This window comes from Aspergillus pseudonomiae (genome assembly GCF_009193645.1).
Source record: "Aspergillus pseudonomiae strain CBS 119388 unplaced genomic scaffold BDV37scaffold_42, whole genome shotgun sequence".
Classification (NCBI taxonomy): Eukaryota; Fungi; Ascomycota; class Eurotiomycetes; order Eurotiales; family Aspergillaceae; genus Aspergillus; species Aspergillus pseudonomiae.
The window spans coordinates 1-17,159 of record NW_022476034.1 but is presented as its reverse complement, the minus strand read 5'-3'; the positions used below and the strand labels follow the sequence as shown (position 1 = coordinate 17,159).

Below are 17,159 nucleotides of genomic sequence, written 5' to 3'. Positions count from 1 at the left end.
ATAGCGTTACTCCTCAGAAAATCCTTTCTGTCCGGACTATCATCCCCGTTAGACAGGGCCTCTCTTGCGAAGGAAAAGGGAATACCCTTTCTTCTAGGCCACACCCCACTTCTGGAGCGTACATACCAAAGGCATTGTTCCTTCTGTTTAAAACCTCCGTCCATAGTTCTTACACAACTTTCACCATTCAATATCCCCATAATGCTGAACAGGATATTGGAAACACCACCCACAATCAAGCCATTCTATCAGTGAGACCAAGAGAACAGCCAAGCACGAAACACACCACTAAGTATCGCACGGGGTAAAGTAAGCGGCACCAATTCAACGATCTCCAAACCCCATAGACGGCATCTTCTAAGAAACCCAGACTGGGAACTATGGAAACACAAGCGAAGAATATTGGCAAATTCCATAGCCCTTAATCATACGTCCTGAATTCAATTGCCACAAGATGGAACCCTTGCCTGGCCCGCTTTCAAAAATATAATATGAAGGCGGAGACATGGGATTTGAATTAAAGCAAACACTTAGGGGGCCGGTGGACGGAGACTGGGGAGTATGACGGTAATGTCGAGAGAGGAATTAGATAGTTTTGTATTAACCCTAGTTGGGCTCAATCTACCTGCGGCTACATTAGCTGTGGAGGGCATTCCACGGATTCCTTGTCAGGTGGTTGGCAGGCAATATAACCGCACCTCAGTGACAAAGTAGAGCAGTTAATATAGAAAGATGCAGCTCGGTATACGGGTCAGTGTTTCATCTCTACCACTAAGCCTATGGCTACCACCCTATTAACCCAGATGCATGCTATACAAACCCGCGAGCCGTGTCTCACCAGCCAGTAACTCCGCTGGAGGCCCAACCTCCACCAGCGCTCCCCCGTCCAAAACCGCCACTCGATCGTAGGCCCCGATATGCGTCAACACATGCATCACTGCTAGAACGGTGCATTCCCGGAACTCCGAGTCAATAATACTCTGCACGAGGGCCGCTGTCTCACTATCCAGACTACGTCACACATTAGCCGAGTTTCGCTCGCTTATACCAGAACGGCCGTCATTTCACTCACCTACTCGTCGCCTCATCCAAAACAAGGATACCACAGTTCCGCCGCCGGACAATCGCCCGCGCAAAGCAGAACAGCTGTTGCTGCCCTGCCGATAAAGGCAAGGTATCCACAACCGTGTCCAGACCTCCTTGCGCATGCACCAGTTCCCACAACCCTACTCGGTGCAGCGCACCCACAAGTTCTTCCTCGGACTGTGCCTCGGAGTACAGATCAAGATTGAACCGTACACTGGCACCTTTCAGGAGAAACGGATCCTGGGGGACCACGTTGAGGCGGCGGCGGAATTCATCCGCCTCCTGCGCGGCGAATGCGCCAGCAGCAACGGCTACCCACCCCTCTACTAGGATCTGGCCCTCGAGCACCTCCACCATGCGGAGTAGGGCAAGAAGCAGCGATGTCTTGCCACTCCCTGATCGGCCACAGATAGCGAGGTGCTCCCCTGGTTGAACTGAGAGGGTGATGGCTTTCAGGGCTGCATCGGCGGCGGGAAGACTAAAACATCCGTGTCCAGTATATTAGCTGGTTCATTGTCATAAAACCGGGAGTGAAAGGAACGCCTACCTGGAGGAACCCGGGGCTCTAAACCCCGCCACCACGCCTTGAAACTCCACAGCTCCAGGCCGTGGCCACGGAGCTGTCGTTCTACCCGCCGGCTCTGCATCCTCGGCCTCCGTCTCCGTCACGAAGCGCCGCACGCGAGTCACGGCGCCGATACTCGATTCCAGTCGGGTCCACGTGCGGATCAACCGAGTCAGCGTCTCGCCCAGGCCGGTGAGAATGATCAGCGCGACACCCACGCCGCCGACGCGGATGTCCAGCTGGCGGTGCCAGGTTACCACAGTCCCGACAAGAATCACCACTAGGGCGGCCATCAGGACGTTGAGCGCGAAGGTTAGCCAGTGTTGGATGCAGCTCTGCAGGTAGGCTGGGCGCTGCGAATGGTCCGCCAGGCGGGCAGCGCGGCACTGGTAGTCATGGGTCCATCCAAAGGCGCGAATAGTGGTTGACCCGGACCGGTATGTTGACTCGGTGTTGGTGAAATGGTTGTATAGTGGGGCTTTAGCTTCGATCATCAGGAGACGCATCTGTCGGGAGGTTTGGAGGTAGAAGCGCTGTAGAACGTAGAGCAGGGCAAAGACGATCGGGACGGCGATCGCGAGGGACCGGGAGAAGATAGCGAGGATTATCACTTGGGCAAGGCAGGATATAGCCGCTTTTATGGTTGTCAGTGGTCTGGAAAAGAACACATTGTTGGGAGAGGGGAGAATACTTGAAGTATAGTTCAGGGCTGTCGATGGGAGGTCCATGTCTATGAGCTCCATGTCCTCGCTAAATCTAACGGGAGGCATGAGCACTTCTCACTTTCACTATATAGGGAAATGATGAGCAGGGGAATTACCTGTTGAGAAGTTCACCGTTATCGGTGCTTGCGAAGAAGCGAAATGGTGCCCTAGACGCCTCCCCAACGGTCAACATTTTTATCATACGTGCAATGCAGGAATCACAGAATCACATACTTGAGGGTAGCGGCGAGCAGATCGAAATGAATGCTGGTTGCTGAATTGCTCACGATTGAAACGAAAGCAACCCTGCCTGAAAATCAGCGACCACAAGTCTCCATAAGAAACTGAAAAGTACGCACCACGCAGCAAGGCAAGCAGCAAATGTCCCCAGAACCCCCATCATCGCATAGACGCCCATGTACATAGCTACCTTCTGGTTGGGATGTGTCTCATTGGCCTCTGACCACCAACTAACCCATATCACTTTCAGGCGGATTAGTTCATATTGCAAGCTGGGGGGTATTCATTTGACAAGCACCGCATCGTACACTCACCTGAGAACTCGGTAAAGAAGATCCATAGGACCATGAACAGAGCATAAAGCCCGACAGCCACATAGCCCGAGCTGGTGAGATAATACCTGTAAATTGACAGGTCTCCATTCTTTCGCCTTAGGTCGGTTGGTGGGCTGCTTGTCGGATCTACAATTAAGGCGGAATGCATATCGCCCTCCCTGGATGAGGCGGAAGTCAGGCCTGCTGTGGGCGAAACCTCTTTCGCAGTCAACGCATTGTCTCTATCAATTGACTCTTTGTCCCACGGGCTGGTCACGCAAAGACCAAGCTCTTTGACATAGCCTTCGTCTTTCTGAGCCAAAGAGGAAGGGCTCCCAGACTCTACAACTCTACCTTCTCTAAGGACGATGATCCTGTCCGCTAGCATCATGATTCTGGCTACATTACCCAGGCCATATCAGTACCAGAATTTGAAAGCAAAATAATAGAATGAGGGAGAATGACGTACGGTTATGAGTAGTCAACACAACGGTAGTGTTATCATTGCGCAAAAGCCCTGTGTCGCGTCCGAGCAGCCTGCGCGACACGCTTTGGGCCGTGTGCATGTCTATACCGCTAAATACATCATCCAGCAGCAAGGTGTTTCGCTTAGAATAGACGGCCCGTGCCAAAGCCTTTGTGATCAGTGCCTGGTTAGCAAAGCTACTAATAAGCACCAAGAAGACTTCATTTCCAGTCACTCACGATCCGCTGCTTCTGTCCCCCGCTCAACTTCACGCCATTGTTTCCTACGAGAGTGAAATCCCCTTTCTCTAGCTGCGCTAGATCGGTCTCAAGAGCACAGGCAGACAATACGCAACGATACCACTTCAAATCCCACGGCGACGACCCTCGGATATTCTCGCGGATGGTGTGGTTCTCTAGCCACGGGTGCTGGGCACAGTAGGCCATGGCCTCTCGTGCTCTGGGATCGACCTTGTCCCGCCTGGATAATCCAAGCTCTGACGGGATATCAACCAGCTCTCCGAGCAGAGCGTGTAAGAAACTGGATTTCCCGCTTCCGACTGGTCCAATGATCGCGGTTATACTGCCCCGCTTGATGGCAATTTGGAGGTCATGGAGGGCTGGGTCAGCGCTGGAGCGGTTCCAAGCAAATCCATGGCCGTCCAGGCGAAGGTCTGCGTGGAAGAGGGAATGAGAATGCGATTCGCGCTTAGAAAGCGTTCCCAGCGGTACAGACTCAAGTGTTGTCTCTTCCTCTGACGTTGAACAAGGTGTCCGGGAACAATCGCCACTATGAGGGACATTTCTCGTCTGGGAAGAGTAATTGCAATATTCTTGAATGCGATCGAAATTACCGACGCACTGGAATACCATTGGCATCGTTTGGATCAAAACGATCACCGGGGTCGTCAACAAAGAGATCAACGATAGGGAGGTAAAGGCCTGCGCCAGAAGAAGGGTTTGGCTTTTCCAAAACACAGCGATGATGGTGTATATGCCAAAGGTCACTACAGGTGCCAGGTTGATCGGCGTCAAGGCTGGGGTAGGGGAGTTAGTCCTAGAAAATACGGTGAGGATTACTTCATAGTCCAGGGACTTACACAGTAATAGCATGGCGACGAGAAGCTTTCGGTATGAGCGCGAGGTTTCGATTTCGCGACTGCGAAAACCTTGGATCACTGGCAGCAGGACTCCCGAAAGTCCCAACATCTTCACGGCTTTCATGTCGCTGAGCATCGCGGAGGTAACGCAAAGCCGTTCCTGGACCTTCTCTATCCATCTTCGTTGGGCGGTATTCATTGAAGCCGATAACTTTGAACTTCCCGCCACAAATACTAACACATCTCCGCATCAGAACAAGAAGTAGCATGTCTGTGAAAGAGAATTGGAGAAACTCACAAAGTACCAGGATCAAGGGGGCGATGCAGGCTACGGAGAGTTGACGACCGAGTAGCCAGCATGCAACCGCAATTTCAGCCAATGCGCCCCATGTTTCATGGAAGAGCTCCAGGCCATTCACTATGCGCTCCACATCCGTACCCATAAGAGAAACGGCGGTGATGTCGCCTGAATCGGCCACTCGTGTTTGGAGAGTGTGATGATAAATGGTTGTGATCAGGGCTCCTCGTACTCGCGTGACGAATCTAAAATTCTGATATTGGTAGATTGAATTAGAGGCCTGCTATCGTCAGCTATTTCATCGAATATGGCTATTAGTGAGGCATGCAGCTGCCTTCAGGATGGACTATCCCACTTACTGCTATCCCGAGATACACAAGTGCCCAGGCACCAATGAGTCCTCTGCTCACATCCGTACTGGGCTGTGACCCATCCATAACTTGTAGTGTGGTGTTGATTAGGAAGGGCTGTGTGAAGCTGAACGCGATCACGCAAAGACGTGGTATAATGGGAGATAGAAATGATGCTAGGTTAGCACGAAAGCATGCACGAAGCAGGCTGTGTGGCTCTTGGTGGTTGTCTGGATCGCCCAAAATATTAGTCCCTACCAGTATGGAGTGTGCTGTGCGTCTTACATCTCTTCCATGCTTCTATGAGCCTCTCACACATAGCCTGGCTTTCTAGTTTCGTATCAAGCGGTGGCAGATCGTCTAACGTGAGGACCTGCGCGTAGCCGGTTCGGAATGTGGAAGCCAGCCATGTAAAGCACGTCCGAGGCCAAATTCCGCTGTGCTGCTCTGGGGAACCAGCTTTCAGTATTTTTGCTTTTGTCTCCACCGACTCTAGTGCCAGTGATACCAGAAACAAAGAAAGAACGATGCTCATGGCGGTGGCTGCTCTCGAGTTGCCGACATTACGCGGTAGTAGCCAAAGTGTGCGTGTTCGAGCGGCATTGAGTAGAATTGAGACAGATAGAAACAGATTCAGGATGGTGGAGGGCCGTTGAGAGCGTTGATGGCTGACAAAGGATAGAACAACTGCTGCCAATGTCGCCAGAGCGCTGAGAACATCGGCTGCAATAGATGCTTCTGTTTTGACGGCTAAGCTTCGAACCCGAAAGGCAAGAAATACAAGTTGCGCTATGAATAACCCTGCCAGGGCCAACTGCACGGGCGGCTCCATGTAAGTTCGAACATATTCCTACAGAGGTGTGGAGGGATACGGACCAGTTTGCTGCGCAGGAGTGTAGTATTCAGGTGGTATAGGATAGGGTTCCGTAGTAGTCGAGCGGCATGCATGCAGGAAAGGAGGATAAAGAGACCGGCTGGCAAGCATGCGAAAAACACATCTTCAAATGCAATGGTAAAATCAAAGGATCGACAATCAGGGTTAACCCGCGGGCCAAAGGACCGGTCACTCCCTGTTGAACAGACCATTTCGTGGTGTGTGTGTTTGGGACCTTTACTGCTTTGAGTCGGTGACAGAGCAGGATAAATATGTCATGGGTGCGACACGTAATGATTGATGCCTACTAGTATAACATAGATCATGGCAAATAGTTCGAGGCTATGGTGACATTTTAGCGTCTTAAACGCATGCATGCCTGACCTTACCTGGGCCTTAGCGATAAATAACATAAATAACCCTGGTATAGTAGCAGCTTCTCATTTGTTGGACAGATTAAACCCTGTATTTACCGACCAGGGTGAAGGATGTCCGACGGAGAAACGATGAACCACTGTTCCGGTAGACTATAATATTGAGTATTATACTGCCCTTCCAAGGATTGGAGTGACCCAAGATTATCATTCTAACTTATATACCGCCCACAGTAGTAGGCTACTAGGTAATAGATAAGCTTTGAGGTTCTTAAGAAACCTTCCCACTTCCAAGCATCCTATCCTCTGGTTATCACTGCCGATCAAATGGTTTAATTCAATAATCTAGATATATCTAGGTTCTCAAAAAATAATATCTCCTTGAAAAAAAAAAAAAAAGAACAGGCTTCCCACAATATTTGTCTCTATAGTATACGGCTCCAGAATATCAAGAAAGTTAAAAGTGTAGGGACGACGTCAACCTCAGCAATATAACCCTAGATGGATGACTCTAAGAACACCATATTGCCTTTGCTCGGTCGAGCCCATAAAAGAAGGGGACATAGATTGGACTGTTATATTTAGTACAGAAAAAGCTAAATCAATAGCTTTATTTTGAAACCATATACCAAAAATAAGAGAATGGTTTTATAATACAAAAGCACTCCTATCTAAGTACTCAGTACATCGCAGTGGAAATACGTGAATATCTTGAGCTGTGGTATCTTAGCTACATGCTCATATGCAAGGCGATCACCTTCTCATCCCGCACCTTTAGCATACTTGACTCTTGTACCTTAGTGCTCCGTTCAGGTGTTCACCAGACAATCTATACCCTATCCTATTTCTACTCATCATCGTTGTCATACTTCAGGGGCATGGCGCAGTCATTAGGACGGCCTCAGACTGTGCTGGATGTCAATAATTACAGTGATACTTTACGTTTGCCAGAGATCGCAGAATTCCTAGATACGTCCACTAAAATGTAAACGATCTATTATACAAGAAAATCTAAGGAGTGACTAAAGTGAGTTCAAAATCAATACCACATATCTATCCAGCCAATCTACAGCACAATCATAAACAATGCAGCGCATACAGCAGTCACAATGTACGCGCCCAGCTGAACAGATCCAACCACCACCATCGTGCTACCGGTAGTAGGAGCCAAACCCGACGAGGTGGAAGAAGAGGCAGACGAGCCCGAGGTACCAGTGGGCTGAGAAGTGACCGTGCCCGTACCGGCAGTGCCAGCTTGGCTCATCAAGCTGGAGCAAGTGCCGGTCGCCTTAGTGGTCGAGGTCACCGTAGCCGAGCCACCGAAGCTACAGGCCGATGCGGCAGAGTTCTGCTCGGTGTAGTACTTGTTGAGGAGGAAGTTGAGCTGCTGCTTGGGGTTGCACATGCCGTAGGCGCCGTAGACTCCGGTGGTGCCGTTGCTGGACACTCCCGTGCATGTAGTGTACCCGCAGATCAGAGAGAACAGGTCGGCATAGTCGTCACTCGAAACGGAGTCCTTCACGACACAAGCGGCGGCGTCAGACATGCAGTCACACAGGTTCTCATTCGGCGTAGGAGGCAAGGGGGTCTGGGTGGCTCTCCAGGCACTGTTGACGGCGGGGCAGCTCTGCAGAGCAGTGTTGGTAGGGGTATAAGAAGCCTTGTTCACACCAGAGGGGGTGGCGCTGGCGATGTGCTTCGAGTAGGAGGTGAAGTCGGCAAGCTTGCTGACGCTGGTGCTGTCAACGATGGAGACAAGACCTATACAGATGGGAATTAGCGACCCTGAGGCTGGCTCTGATTGGAAAAACTTACCGTAATCGTTGGTTTCTTGGAAGTACATGTAAACAATACCACCGGACCACACGCCATTCATCTTGTCACCAAACAGGGCATCAACCTCGGTGAACTGACGAGGCTGGACCTCGTTACACCCGTACTCAGCGAAGAAGACGGGGACAGAGTAGTTAGCGAACTCTTCCGTGCGGTCCTTGTAGCCAGAGGCTGAGTACGACGAGTCACCGCACCAGGAGTAGATGTTATAACCCCAGAAGTCGATGCTGTCTTCTTCGCTATCACAGTTGAAATAGTTGGCCATGTGCACACGGATAGCAGAGTCATCGTTAGTCGCGTATCCAACACCCATGGTGCGGTAACCCTTCTGCTTGATATAGGATTTCATGTCGCGAACAGCCGCCTTGACAAACGCGCTAGCATCCGTCGTGGCAACGGTGTTAGAGACTTCATTACCCGCAAAGAAACCTAGGGTGTTATTATACTGAGCCATCTCATCGATGACCGCTGTGTAGCGAGAGTACAGAGTAGTTTCCCAGGTGGGGTCGCTCCGGTCGATGGACTGGGTGGGATCAGACAGGTCTGAGACCACGTAGATGCCTGCATCGGCCAGCAACTGCATGCATACGGTGTGGTTGGCAGTCGGGTCGATGGCATAGACCCGAATGGTGTTTGTGTTTAGCTCCTGCATGATGGGCACGTCACGCTTGCAAGCTGTAGCATCGGCCAAGGGGTCCTTGTAGCTGCTAGAGCCATTGGTGGTACCGTTGCTGGAGTAGTCCTCTGCGAGGGTTAGTAGCCGGTAGTGAAAAGAAGACTTCTGAGAGACCTACGTTGATAGGCAACACCACGAATGTAGCTGACCTGATTAGCTGAGGATATGAGATGCGCCCAGGGTGAAGCTCAGAGACTTACAACTGGGTATTGTTACTAGAGTAGAAGAATTTGGAACCCTTGATGACGATGGGGTCGACATCGGCCACAGCGGTACCCAACAGGGCCGCTCCCACTGCCCAGGAAAGCTTCATCGTAGTGTAGAACCGGAAAATACTTTGTATTGGGACGAGTATTGAAAAAACAATGGTATATAACGAACGTCAGGAAGGTATAGGTACGAAAAGAGAGACTGGCAACAACAACGCTCCAAACAGTCAGGGAAAAAAAAAGGACACCTGCCCCTGTTAAATTCTCGCCGCAGACTCTGCAATCTAGTATTAATAGCAACGTCTCATTATGCTTTATCCGCCGTCGACAAACCAGGAGGACCGCCCCGCTATACAGCATCGAACGCGTCAGCCACGGCGTCGCTTGAATTGCACAGTTCGGTCTATACCTCAAAAGCTTAGCTCGCCATTAACGTCGTGGACATGGAGCACCGGATCTTCACCGTCGCTCTTAGATTGGACAGAACGCCGGAGTGGGACGACGATGCTAACTGCCGGCGCATCACTAGATAGTGCGGATGTGGATGCCGAGTGGGTTGGCCTTATCTCCGAGCAGAGAATTTAAATTCTTACCCGTCGGATTTCATGCCCAGTGGAGATCGTTCGAATTCCAAAACACGCATTCTATTGAGCTTCGACGGCTGCCTAGAATAATTTAATTAGTCTCTAATACTTTAAGTCGACGAGAACAAGACCCATTGGTCCAATGTTTCAGATCCTCAGTCACCAGAAAGAATATAGCATTCACACGGACCCAGTCATATAATACATACTCAGACAATCGCTCAATCAACCATTCCCATCAGATCATAAAAAACTAAGAATAAAAAGAAACCAAGCAATTCCCAAAAGAACACCAGACCCCAGCCTTAATTTCACCTATCACATGGCATTCTCTCGTCGACGAGCTTCAATGGCCGCCTCAAAGCCACGGATGGTATCGAGCGGTCGTTCCATTCGGGGGCGAGTCGGGTTGGAGCGATCCGGGTCGGCTAGGGAGGTTAGCCATGGAACAAGGATTAGGGTTGCTGCGCACACTTACTGATCACCTCGCCCTTTGCATCGCGATGCTGCATGGATCGCAACGAGAATAAGGATGTACCACCGATGGCATTCGCAACTAACTCAGGTTAACCGCGAGTTCGCCACGACACATTGAGATCAGTACTGGACTTACTCGGCTGCTCTTCTCTCAGGGCGGCATTGGGGTCGGCTTTACTTGAAAGGGATTTCTTGTAGCTGTGGGAGGAAACCGATTCGGTCCGTTGACTTGCAGCGCTGGATGCCATTGTGTGTGACTTGAGAAAGTATTCAATGGAAATTTTTTTTTAACTCGTGGGGTAGGTAAGTGAAAGGTATGCAGGTATGTTCAAACTTATATAGATGAATCAATGGCCCGTGTGGGGATTCAGGAAGTTATCGGATGTAATCTTGAGTCGCAGCCAAGTGTCTTCACTGACAGATCAAAATCTAATGATGGATTGAGTTCCGTCTAGACCCCTGACGGGCCTTTGGGTCGCTTAAATCGTCCGTGACCTGGGGTTGCTTTTTTTTTTCTCTCTTTTTTTCTTTATTTGGCATATTTGGGTTTTTTTAGAACCGAAATCACGCAACGGCCACCAATGGCGATCGTTGCGAAAGTGCGCTGGTTTTTGTGACACTGTGACGCGGCCGTATCGGGTCATTCATGACGTTTAGTCCCCCATTTGTTCCGTCCATCTCGGTGTTCATTGGCTTTCAGCAAGCCAAGCTTTGACTAATGCAGCAAACCCAAGGCTTGGCCCTGACTAATAGCCAATCACAGTGAAAACCCCCTCATTCAGAAAAATGGGCCACGCAAGCACGGGGCCATGGCTGTGGCGATGCGCTCACACTTGTTAGGCTTCCACATTCACTATTGGTCGTTGGTGTTCCGTACCTGGCAAACAGACCATTCTGGACTTCAGGGATGATCGCAGGATTCTCCCGTCTTCCAGTGATTGTCTCTCCGTTTCCTTTACTAATGCCGTGATTTCCAGGGCAGGCTTACCACATCCGGAACATTACTTCGTCAACCATTACATCAATGATCAACGGGTACCTGACATGGAACCTTCACGTAAATCCTATACATAGTACCAATGATACTACTGCGCAGTATGTACACAGTATGGAGAAACCTGTCAGGGGAGCCGAGTCGAATCCATTCCTGGGACGCTGGGGGCAACCCTCTGTGTAACATGTGATCCTCCTTGCACCTGACTGGCCCGCAAGCATCCGCTTCCGGCATCCTCGGCCTCCGTTCACCAAGAGTCCAAGATCTTTGTCTTAGTCACATCCTGAGGAACCTCCGAAACTCTCGAAGACATGCATATTCATTGCACTATTTCACTATGCACATGATGGCACCATCGCTACCACAATTGGCATCTGCCTCGGTGGATAATACTTGAGTCATCCGCCCGAACGAACAAACCATCTAAAATGATCGCTTCTTTTGCCAGGCTGGGTAAGATCCACTATTTGAACCTAACAGTTGGCAGGCCTGCTCTAATGAGACTTGGCCACGTGAGACTGTACTCGATAAACTCATAATCCGATGTTCATGTACAAGTGGATCCACCACAGCCACATCGATCGTGATATACTATCCCCCGGCTCGCCCGAGCCATCCTTCTACCCCCGAGCTCGTCTGCTATTTTTGACATCTGGGAAAATTCCTCCTCCGCGTTGCTGAGTAGAGAAAAATAGGCCGCACTTGAGGCAGGATCGACATATCAATCACTATTCCGCGACTGAATCTACAAGGTACTCCTCGTATACACCCGACACAACATGGGAGAAACCAGAAACACTCGATAAGCTGAACTCGACGAAAGAGCTTGGAGTCACTCTCAAAATCTGCCGTTATCTTGTCAATGACTCTATCCTGTCCGTGAAAGAAACGCCTTGGCACCTCATGAGGGATGAAGCCGATTACGCGTTGCTCTGATATTATAAAGGGACTCTGGGGCGTCAATCAACACCACAGTTGTACCGCAAGTCCCTGTCAGACACGTCCAGCCGGGAAATGAGGAGCAGTCGACCATCGATACCCACCGACACCTCCGGACGAGTTGCTCTGTAGACCATCTTCCTTGTCTATTCTGGATTATTGAAGACATGCTGCCGGCTTTAGGACGCTGATTGGCGAAGAAATCTGACATCTGAGGCTCACCATTGTGACTATAATAAGTGCGCGAACGTCCGCCTTCAGTCAGCACGCGGGAATACCCGACTTCGTATATTACTTGCGCAATACTTCGTAAACCAATATCCGATACGTTAGATGATGGCGCTACAGGTATAACAACCTTACGTCCTGGCTCTCTGGTTTACAAAGCCCCGTACCACACGAGAAACGGTTTATTAACCTCCAGGTGCTGAGACCAAGTTGTGAAGTCTATATATATAGCCGCAAGAGTGTACCTCCACTTGTTACCATTTATTCCTGTCAATGCTGAAGTATTATTGTCCACGTGAACGCATCACAAGCAGAATATCTTCCCTCAACCTTTCAAGAACCACTCCTTCACTCTAACATAGACATAGCTACATGGTTTCTTTGATGGATTCCCGAATTTTAGCCGATTTGACGTCATGACCAACACGGCGAGTTGTTCATCTTGGCACTGGGCACGTGCGGGGAGACTTTAGTCCCTACCATGATAGACGATACATATCGCTCTTCGTCGGAATTAATTGCGAACTGATCGTTTCGTCTCACGGTCGGATCCATAACCCAACAATATGGCAACAATGGACGGCCCCGTTTCCAACAATTGGGAAGAACAAGCGTCGTTTGAGATGTCAGCACAGGAGCCACTCCAGGTATTTCATCAAGCGGAGCGTTGGAACCATCCCCGGTCCAACATACTCAAAACATTGGCCACTTACTGGAGCTTTCTGGTTATGGGCATGAATGACGCTGCGTATGGCGTGAGCGATTCCATAACTTTCAATCTAAGTGATCCCTGCTAACATTAACAGCCGTTGATACCTTACGTCAGTCTCCTCGCATACCAGGTGGACGTATTTGAGTAATGCTAAAAACATACAGCTGGAATCTCACTACAATTTATCCTACACGGTTGTGTCACTTGTGTTCTTCTCACCACTGGGTGGATATACTCTGGCTGCTTGCCTAAACAATAGAATTCACGCCAAGCTTGGCCGTCGTGGCATTGCATGGTTGGCTCCTGGATGCCATCTCATTGCGTATATAATCAACTGTCTGCATCCTCCATATCCAGTCTTGGTTGTGTCATTCATCTTCGCGGGCTTCGGTAATGGGCTTGGCGATGCCGCGTGGAATGCGTGGCTTGGGAACATGGTCAATGCAAACCAGCTTCTTGGACTACTACACGGTTTCTACGGTGCTGGCGGAGTATTAAGTCCTTTGATAGCCACTTCCTTGATTACCAAAGCCCATCTGGAATGGTACTACTTCTATTATATCATGGTATGCTAAGATCTAACCAACGGCCAGTCGAGCGCTAATATTCATAGATTGGCTGCGCGGCGCTTGAATTTGCCTTCCTACTCACCGTTTTCTGGGATTCTCCCGGTCCCTCTGTCGAGGACGCTCGTGCCAATGAAAGCAAGGGTGGTCTCCGTCAAGTTCTCTTTAAGAAGACGTATGCCCGGGTAACTTGGCTGTGTGCCTTTTTCCTTCTCGGCTATGTAGGAATTGAAGTTGCACTCGGCGGATGGATCGTAACATTCATGATGCAAATCCGCAACGGAGAAGCATTTGCCAGCGGTATGACGGCTACTGGATTTTGGCTAGGACTAACCGTAGGCCGGGTAGTACTGGGCTTCGTGACGCCGCGAATAGGGGAGAAGGTCTCTATCGTAGTACGTTATATGTCTTACCGACGGTCACATCGTAGCTAACCAAATTGATAGGTATACTCCCTACTCGCTATTGGGCTGGGACTAGTTCTCTGGCTCGTGCCTAATTTTTATGCTTCGGCGGTGGCAGTCGCCCTGCAAGGCTTTTTTCTCGGCCCATTTTTCCCTGCTGTCGTGGTCGTAGCTACCAAGCTTCTCCCCAAGTCGCAGCATGTTAGTGCCATTGGGTTTGCGGCTGCTTTTGGTGGAGGAGGTGCAGCTGTCCTACCGTTCGTTGTCGGTGCCATTGCACAGGCACGGGGAGTCGAGGTTCTCCAGCCTTTCATCCTTGGCTTGTCCGGTGGTATCCTCTTGCTGTGGTTGGGACTGCCGCGGATGCCAAAGAAGGGAGAGGAAAGCCGTCCCAGTGCTTGACTATTGCCTGTCTGGGACACTAACACCTGGCCACGGAGATTCCCGATGCAGCCGGAGCTAGTGTACTTATGCAGTCCAACCGGGTAAATGGGCCAGTCAGTTAACTATCGTTTGCATGCCATGTCACATATCGAGAAAGTCTCCACAATCACTCGATCTCCCGGATCGATTCAGTTTCATTGGCACATCTTGGCATTCACCCTGTAGTCCCGATGCTCCTGTACCTCCGACTGCCATTACGCGCATCTCTATATCGACTGCAAGTGACCCGATTTTAGGTCCAAGATGGCTACTCGGTAGATTGACAGTAATTGACACGTTCTACCTCTCAACTAAGCCAATCCTTACCGCGACGGTGACAAGGCCTGCAGGGAAGTCTTGTCTTGCTCTCGCAAAACATCATTGGCCATGGAAATACCCCTTTGCTCGGCAACAAAAGTACGTGGAGCGCCACCCTCACAAATCGGACTCTGCCACCTTCTGCACTCCGAGTCACGTTCGGCAATCTTTCTGCTGTCACCCGCTTCGGCGACGTCTGTATAACCTCACTGGTGTAGGTCCTGGGTCCCGTTCCCATTGGCCGGGTTAATGTAAATACGAGGCAGCCCTTGTTGACTATGGTAAATATACTAATTTGGGGCAGGTTTCTTTGGTCTTGATGTGTTGTGTTTTGGTAGGGTCCTAATACGTAGGGGCTCGATGACGCTGCCGAGAATATATACATTCCGGTCGCTTGCCGACGATGAACCTACAAAAAGGAACTGCAATCTCTTACTTTGTATAGGTTCTTATTTTCCTATTCTTTTATAAATTGATATTGACTGCAAAGGCACACACTATATCATTTAAACAGAGCTGCCGGATATTCGTGTACTTTCTCCGGGCTGAAATTGCCAAGGAAATGTTGCGGCAGTGCGTCCAAACCATCCAACGCCACGTATGCAAGGATGTCTGATTGTGCAATGAGCTGTTGCACATATAACCATATGTACATGTAGCTGATTTCCATTCAGACCAACTTCACATACAATGCATAATTTGGTGTTCACGCTCGGTGATGATAAACGCGATTTAGTTGGGGACTTATGGCTTGGCTGACGCGACTGAGACACGGAATACCACTCCCGGGTATCGGTTCGACATCCGAGATTTTGTCCTGCATTCCAGGTTGTGGAGACAACGTGGCATCGTGCGCATCCATGTTGAGTTGAACGAAAACAAAGGAGAGCCAGACTGACAGGCCCGATTGACTCGACTCGGTGAGAAAAAAAAGAAGGTTGATCCTGGTCGAAATGTGACCATGCACACAGCCGGCGACATGGTTCAAATGACGAGTTACGAGTCTGTCATGTCTTGAGCGCAAGAGTCCCCATGGACAATGCAAGCTGATCAAGCCAATCGAGGGACTTCGCCTCGTTCGTGCTAGTGCACTCATTACTTACGGGCAATGCCTCCTCTGGAGCTGGTCGATACGTGACCGTGTTCCAGGGACTCTGAGGGGGATTCTTCTCGGAACCCAGCATCTGTTTTTTGCTAGCAGCAAGAAGCACGAGAAGCTGGTCAAGGAGTGCCAACGCCGAGTCCATACCCCGCAACGAACTGTGCGCAATGGTGTGCACAAACTGTTGTGGGATAGAGCCGTCCAGAGGATTTCTCTTCTGCACTGCCTGACTGTTCATCTGCAGGTTCAACAGCGCAGCCAGTCGTCGCTGCAAAACCCGCAGGAGGTCTCGGCTGCAACGAATCTCCGCGGCGAGGGATTCATTCGACGACTCGGACGCTTTCCCAGTAATCATCTCACGTGTGCGTACCAGGTATCCCGGACAGAGTAAGACCTCCCCGAACGCCTTCTCCGTGATTTCGCTCAGTTGGCTACCCTTCCCGTCGCGTTCCTCCGCTCGTAACGCCTCCTGATTCATCGTCCGCCACTCCTCGCCTTCCAGAAAGCATGGCTCCTGGCAAGTGAAGGCCTCTGCTACTAAAAACGCGCGGTACGTGGTGTACATGGTACGCCCGAAGCCTGAGCGATGGGCGTCCGGACCACGCAACCGGAACAACGCCCCGATTCCGCGCGAATGCACCAACCATGAATTCGGCCCTATCCCATCCAGGACCTCGTATACGCCGAGTGCTATCGCTGCAGCCAGAGTGCTATCTGATTTGACCCGAGCGGGATCTCGAATAGATTGGGCTAGACACCGCAACGCCCTGTTATACATGTGTCGACTCGCCTGAAGCTGGTCATGGTCGTGATGTCGTCGCGCCAAAAACCAGGTGTTCAGACAGCGGATCCCCCAATTAACTGCGCTCGGCTGCGTGGCAGAATGATGTCGGACAAAGTCGACCCAGGTGAGATCGACGCGGGCAGAAAACGCGGCGTACAAGTTCGGGAAGGTGGCGTAGACGACATCCGAGAAGACCTCTTTCAGCTGTGTATCCAGAGCGTTCGCCGTCAAGGTCGGGGCGAAGCATTGGTCGATTGGAGGCCGGGCGACCACGAGTGCCAGTTGCTGGTGGTGATTGTCTTTCGGTGTTGATCTAGATGGACGTGCGTCGTCGGATTCGGAAGTGCGGGTGGATTTAACGATCGCCGGGGCGGTTTTATGGTAGAATTGGAATCTCTTTTGGTAGCCCGGGCAGGTTATTTTGCGCTTTAGACAGCGTAGACATTCTGGACGGGTTTGATCGCACTATTCTTTCCATTAGGATGGGCATTTTCCGCTTCAATACGTTTTTCTTGTTCTTGTGGTTGTGAACTTTTGTCA

General features: G+C 50.5%; 5 protein-coding genes across 5 annotated transcripts; 1 reads left to right on the top strand and 4 right to left on the bottom strand.

Annotated features, from left to right (window-relative positions):
- Positions 1-794: 794 nt before the first annotated feature.
- BDV37DRAFT_272265 (ABC transporter) lies at positions 795-6,208 on the bottom strand (the record flags this gene model as incomplete). The annotated part of the gene is made up of 15 exons (XM_032084846.1): positions 795-1,011; positions 1,073-1,564; positions 1,634-2,285; positions 2,343-2,407; positions 2,472-2,522; positions 2,590-2,661; positions 2,715-2,838; positions 2,910-3,308; positions 3,379-3,544; positions 3,615-4,411; positions 4,475-4,708; positions 4,773-5,025; positions 5,132-5,352; positions 5,408-5,948; positions 5,999-6,208. 15 exons carry the CDS (start codon positions 6,206-6,208, stop codon positions 795-797), a joined length of 4,494 nt encoding a protein of 1,497 aa, XP_031940466.1.
- A 1,105-nt stretch (positions 6,209-7,313) lies between these two features.
- Positions 7,314-9,409, bottom strand: BDV37DRAFT_146416 (glycoside hydrolase family 72 protein). The gene is made up of 4 exons (XM_032078904.1): positions 9,080-9,409; positions 8,998-9,023; positions 8,186-8,947; positions 7,314-8,131 (listed from the first exon to the last, which is right to left on the bottom strand). The coding sequence occupies exons 1-4, from the start codon at positions 9,190-9,192 to the stop codon at positions 7,437-7,439; spliced, it is 1,596 nt and encodes a 531-aa protein (XP_031940465.1). The 5' UTR covers positions 9,193-9,409; the 3' UTR covers positions 7,314-7,436.
- Positions 9,410-9,990: 581 nt separating this feature from the next.
- On the bottom strand, positions 9,991-10,397 carry BDV37DRAFT_283943 (DUF2406 domain-containing protein; the record flags this gene model as incomplete). The annotated part of the gene is made up of 3 exons (XM_032087397.1): positions 9,991-10,100; positions 10,151-10,228; positions 10,286-10,397. 3 exons carry the CDS (start codon positions 10,395-10,397, stop codon positions 9,991-9,993), a joined length of 300 nt encoding a protein of 99 aa, XP_031940464.1.
- A 2,479-nt stretch (positions 10,398-12,876) lies between these two features.
- On the top strand, positions 12,877-15,109 carry BDV37DRAFT_294746 (MFS transporter; the record flags this gene model as incomplete). Its single annotated transcript, XM_032089702.1, has 4 exons — positions 12,877-13,065; positions 13,187-13,588; positions 13,636-13,983; positions 14,035-15,109. 4 exons carry the CDS (start codon positions 12,877-12,879, stop codon positions 14,392-14,394), a joined length of 1,299 nt encoding a protein of 432 aa, XP_031940463.1. The 3' UTR covers positions 14,395-15,109.
- A 631-nt stretch (positions 15,110-15,740) lies between these two features.
- BDV37DRAFT_283941 (uncharacterized protein) lies at positions 15,741-17,109 on the bottom strand (the record flags this gene model as incomplete). Its single annotated transcript, XM_032087396.1, has 2 exons — positions 15,741-17,015; positions 17,086-17,109. 2 exons carry the CDS (start codon positions 17,107-17,109, stop codon positions 15,741-15,743), a joined length of 1,299 nt encoding a protein of 432 aa, XP_031940462.1.
- Between the last annotated feature and the right edge of the window lie 50 nt (positions 17,110-17,159).

What these genes read in the sequence shown, in the direction of transcription:
- BDV37DRAFT_146416 (XM_032078904.1), bottom strand. Translation starts at nt 9,192, where the DNA reads ATGAAGCTTTCCTGGGCAGTGGGAGCGGCCCTGTTGGGTACCGCTGTG. An exon ending in TCTAGTAACAATACCCAGTT is followed by an intron (nt 9,024 to 9,079) that starts GTAAGTCTCTGA and finishes TAATCAGGTCAG; the next exon opens with CTACATTCGTGGTGTTGCCT. An exon ending in CCAAGAAACCAACGATTACG is followed by an intron (nt 8,132 to 8,185) that starts GTAAGTTTTTCC and finishes CCATCTGTATAG; the next exon opens with GTCTTGTCTCCATCGTTGAC.